The sequence below is a fragment of the Gavialis gangeticus genome, unplaced genomic scaffold (assembly GCF_001723915.1).
Source record: "Gavialis gangeticus isolate Ggan-Ray unplaced genomic scaffold, GavGan_comp1, whole genome shotgun sequence".
Lineage (NCBI taxonomy): Eukaryota > Metazoa > Chordata > Crocodylia > Gavialidae > Gavialis > Gavialis gangeticus.
This window is the reverse complement of record NW_017729000.1, coordinates 21,907,699-21,912,453: the sequence shown is the minus strand read 5'-3', so window position 1 is coordinate 21,912,453 and position 4,755 is coordinate 21,907,699. Positions and strand designations below refer to the sequence as shown.

General features: G+C 49.9%; 1 protein-coding gene across 4 annotated transcripts in view; it reads left to right on the top strand.

Moving 5' to 3' along the window:
* Positions 1–4,755, top strand: part of CPEB4 (cytoplasmic polyadenylation element binding protein 4) — a 102,686-nt gene that overhangs the window by 77,768 nt on the left and 20,163 nt on the right. For all 4 annotated transcript variants that reach the window (XM_019506400.1, XM_019506399.1, XM_019506398.1 and 1 more), the window contains one exon: positions 430–603. In XM_019506400.1, coding sequence (XP_019361945.1) covers positions 430–603 — 174 coding nt within the window. The remainder of the gene's footprint in view (positions 1–429; positions 604–4,755) is intronic.

Below are 4,755 nucleotides of genomic sequence, written 5' to 3'. Positions count from 1 at the left end.
GTGTGTCTGGCATATATTTAAAAAAAAAATCTTAGGGGAGGTGTGTGTGTGTGGTGGGGGGAGGGGGAACAGGCAGTGGAATTAAGATGAGCTGTAGCTTTTGGGAAAATTCTATGTTGCTGGTCCTGATAACAGTTTTTTAAAATTTTTAGTAACAAATTGAATACAAGAAAAGATCTCTTTTGAGCTCCTTAAGTAATAGTACACTTTGATCTTTGTAGAATATTAGAAACTGTGAAGTTACGTGAAATAAATGGCATATCAGTGATCGGTATCCCCATTACTACAATAAAGGAGAAGGCTGCAAGCAGTAGTACTGCTTATACAGCAAGTAGTGAATGCTTGCTTTTTTTTTTTTTTAACATACTACTATCTTGGTGTATGCTTTGTTCTGTTAGTATGTTTGTTTTTTCCTTCTTTTTCTTTTAGGTCAGTCTTCGTTGTTTCCAATGGAAGACGGGTTCTTGGATGATGGGCGTGGGGACCAGACTCTCCATAGTGGCTTAGGATCACCACACTGCTTTTCTCACCAAAATGGAGAAAGGGTGGAACGGTATTCCCGCAAGGTGTTCGTTGGGGGATTGCCACCAGATATTGATGAAGGTATGCTTAGAAATGCATGCAACCAGAAATACTGGCATAGACTTAAGTGACCAATGATGGCATGTACTCTTTTTGTCTATGAGTTAGAGGTAGTGAGAGGGAAGGGAAGAGGAGGTTGTGTTTGACTGTTGTGTTACAAACTGTGAGCCAAACCCAAAGTGGTATTGAGGGTCCCCAGCACTTGTGGGGTCCTAGCTTCCATGACTGTTGTTAGAAGACAAGCAGTGCATATCCTAATGCAGAGTATGCTGTGACTCTGAAGTTGCAAATAAGGAGCTGCTAATTAGCTATAACATAGAAGTGAGATAGCTGTTTGTTCTCCTATGCTAGGGATCGGCAATCTTTTGTTGCCACGGTCCATTGCTTGTGGTCTGGCTCCATGCTGGGGGCCACAAATCTCTGCATCTTGGACAGTCAGCACATACTGTTGAGGGAATAGATGGAACAAGGCAAACTGTACCATCCTGGGGAAACCACCTCTGCTGCTTCAGCTGCACCATGCTGCCTATTTCCTCAGCTGCAGTGGGTCAGATCTGATATTTTCACAGCCTGGATTCTGCCCATGGGCTGTGTAGATGCCTGACCCCTGTCCTATACCATAAAACCAGACTGATCTGTTTAAGGAGTTGGCCATAGGGAGACCTTTACATTTGAGGTGTTATTGTTGAAACGGTCTTTGTTCAGCAGCTATGTCCTGACCGATAGATGCAGTATCTTGCCTGTCATCCCTTCATTAGATGAGAATCTAGGTGCAAAGTAGGGATCAGATGGATAATATTTACTGGTTACTCTCTGAGGAATTTAGCACTTCCTTTTGTTTTCCCTCTGCCTCATGGTGATATTGCATGTGTAAAAACCCACTCTTTCAAAAGTTTCTTTTCACAAAGCTGTTTTAAAGCTGCTTTTCCCCCACTTGAACTGTATAACATTTCACACTGAACTGTGCTGCTTGAGTGTCTTGCAGCCCTGTGAGCTTTGAAAACATCCACACTTTAGTATTTGAACACTGTTCAATTGTATATTGCTCGCGTTTAAGACAGAACTTGAAGTAGGTGAGAAGGCGGAAGTAAGGGATAAAGTCCTGCCTTTGCCTCAGAACACGTTAAAACTTTGGACAGGAATCAGAAGTTTAGAGTAGGAATAAAAAAAAGAAAATAAAAGTAGTACATCTTGGCTAGGGACACGTATTCAAAAAGGACAGAGCCTGAATTGATTCAATCTTTGCAGGTTAGTCTAATCTGCATAGATTGAACAAATTTGCATGTAAATAGACATTCACTTTTGGCATGCCTGCAGTGGCTCAGGCCAGAACCCAGGGGGTGCTAGAGCGAGCCCTGGGCTGCAATGAAGCTATGCTGGGAGGGGTGGGCCTGGGCAGGCCTGAGTGATTGGGGAGGGGTTTAAATCCCCACCCTGGCCTGCATGGACCCCAGCCTGGAGGGACAAGGGTGAAGCAGTCTCTGCCAGGCATTTCCTGTTTCTGCGCTCATGGCTTCAGTGACGAGGGCATGACCAGCCCCCGCAGCAGCATGAAGCAAATGGAGACGGGGGTTTAATACTCATCTCTGCCCCCTGTCCCTGTAGCACAGACCCCAGCTGGGGTCTGCCTGGCTGGGGTGTACCAGCCTGTGCCAGGGTCCCCCCTTGCTGCTGTAGGGATGTAGCTGGGCACTGGCAAGCATGGCCCCCAGAGGTGAAGGGGGCAGGGAGGGGGTTTATTTCCACCCTTTCTCTCTCCCTGGGACCTTAGCTGGGGTCTGCCTGGCCGGGGCAGAGCAGCCCCTGTCAGGCAGCTCTCTTTCTCCCCCATTCCCACACTGCTGGAGTGGTGGGTGGCATGGCCAGCCCCAGCAGTACCCTCAAGTGAACTGGCCAGGGAGGGGGTTTAATTCCCCCCTCCCTGTCCCACCGGCATGGGTCTGAGCAGAGCTGCCGCAGACTGCTTGGGGCAAGCGGCAGCACCAGGGCTTGGAGCGGGGGTGGCCATAGATCCCTAGCACTCTACCACCACTCGCCCCATGCAGTCTGCAGCTGCTCTGTCCACCTCACTTCCACCCACAGTGCAGCACTCCCTACAGGAAGAGGCTTGTGCTCCTAGGACATTATCACAGAGGCTACTGCCCTGTCAGGGTCCCTACCCCTCTTGCCGCTCCAGTGGCAGGGGCAGGAGGGTGGCCAGAGGCCGGCTGGCATGACTCCCTTGGGCGAAGAAGGCAGGGAGGGGGTTCATTCCGCTGTTTATCCTGTGCAGGGACTGATGGGTGGAGGCTGCGGTCCTGTGGGGGTAGAGGGGGATGGAGGTGGGAATAAATCCCACCCTGCCCCCTTTGCCTCAGGGAGCCATGTGAGCTGGTATCCCCCCTGCCACTGCAGCAGCGAGGGGGGAGTTACCTGACACCGGCTGCTGCGCCTTGGCCAGGCAGACTGTGGCTTGAGTTCGTGCTGGTGGGAGAGTGGAATTAAACCCCTTCCCTGGCCAGTTCACTTGAGGCTACTGCTGGGGGTGGCTACATCCCCCCTGCTCCAGCAGGGATGGGGGAGGCGGGGTGGTGGGGGGGGAATGCCTGATAGGCTCCTCTGCCCCAGCCAGGCAGACCCTCCCTGCCCCCTTCACCTCAGGTGGCCTTGCCAGCCAGCACCTGGCCATGCCCCTGCCCCTGTAGCAGCAAGTGGGGGAGCCCTGACATGGTCCGTGCCACTGGGATGGGGGACAGAGGGGGGGATTAAACCCCTGTCTTTATTTGCTTCATGCTGCTGTCGGGGCTGGCCACGTCCCTACCACAGGAGCAGGGAGTGGAGAAAAGCCTAGTAGGGACTGCTTTGTTCCAGGGGGAATAAACCTCTTCCCTGCCCACGGCCCCTTCCCTGCTCTGGCTAAGGAGTAGAGGTGCAGGGCCAACCCTGCTCCTCTGGAGCAGAGAGCACAGCACAGCCCAGGGTTGCAGAGCATGTTGGGATGTTGGGGGGGCTCTGGTTTAACTTTGTCCCAAACCCCTTCATGGTTTGAAGTTCCATTAATGTGTTTGACCTCAGTCAGTTAAGTTTGACACTACATTCAGCTAGGTTTATCTCAAACTGGTTTCGGCCATTTTGAAGCTGGTTTATGTGCTCTGAACTTACATTCTGTTACAGTTTTAAACCAGTTTCTGATCACTTAAACCAGTTTATGTGTAACTTCTGTCCCTAGCCCTCGGGTTTGACTGTTGATCCCAGACCAGGACAGTAGCAGTGAACTAGAAGTACTAAGGGAGATGAGAGAGGCTGAGACAGCAGAAAATGCAGCAATAATGGGTGACTTCAACTATCCACAAATAGACTGAGACCACATTTCTTGAAGTTATAAAAGACTGCTTCCTGGAGTAATTAATCCTGGAATCTACAAAAGGAAAGGCCATTCTTGACCTAGTCCTAAGTAGTGCACAGGATTTGATACAAAAGATAAGTGTTACTCAAATTCTCTGAGTGTGGCAGTGAGCAGGTGGATCGAGATGATCCAGTTGACACAGTATATCTGGACTTTCAAAAAGTCTTTGACATGGTCCCCCTTAAGGTAGTTATAGGATTACAGGGAATGCCCTCTTGTAGATTAGAAATTGTTTTAATGATAGAAATCAAAGAGTGAGTATAAACGGTCAGTTTTCAGGATGGAAAGAAGTAAACAGCGGGGTCCCCTAAGGATCTGTGTTGGGACCAGAGCTGTTTTAACCTATTTATAAACGATCTGGAAATGGGGGTAGACTTGCAAGGTGGGCACTTTTGCAGATGACAAAATTAGTCAAAATGGTAAAGACTAGGGCCATGCGAAGCTTCAGGTGCCAGTTAGATTCAGAGGAGGTTCAGCCCGATTTGGCGGCTGAATCTCCGAATCTGAATCGAATCAGGAGACCAATAAAAAGGTCCAAATCAATTTGAACCTCTCCAAATCGATTCAGAGAGCTTTGGAGATTTGGTCAGTCCCCATGCGCCGCTGCAGGGAGCTGGACCCAGACTTTGTGTCGGTAAGTGTGTGTGTGGGGGGGATATGGTTGAAGGAGGGGGAAGGGGACCATGGGGGGACTCCTGCCAGGCTCCATCCCCTGCCTGGTCCCCCAGCCCCACTGAGCACCTCCTGACCCCCCAACTCTTTAAAAAAAAAAAAAAAAAAAAAAAAAG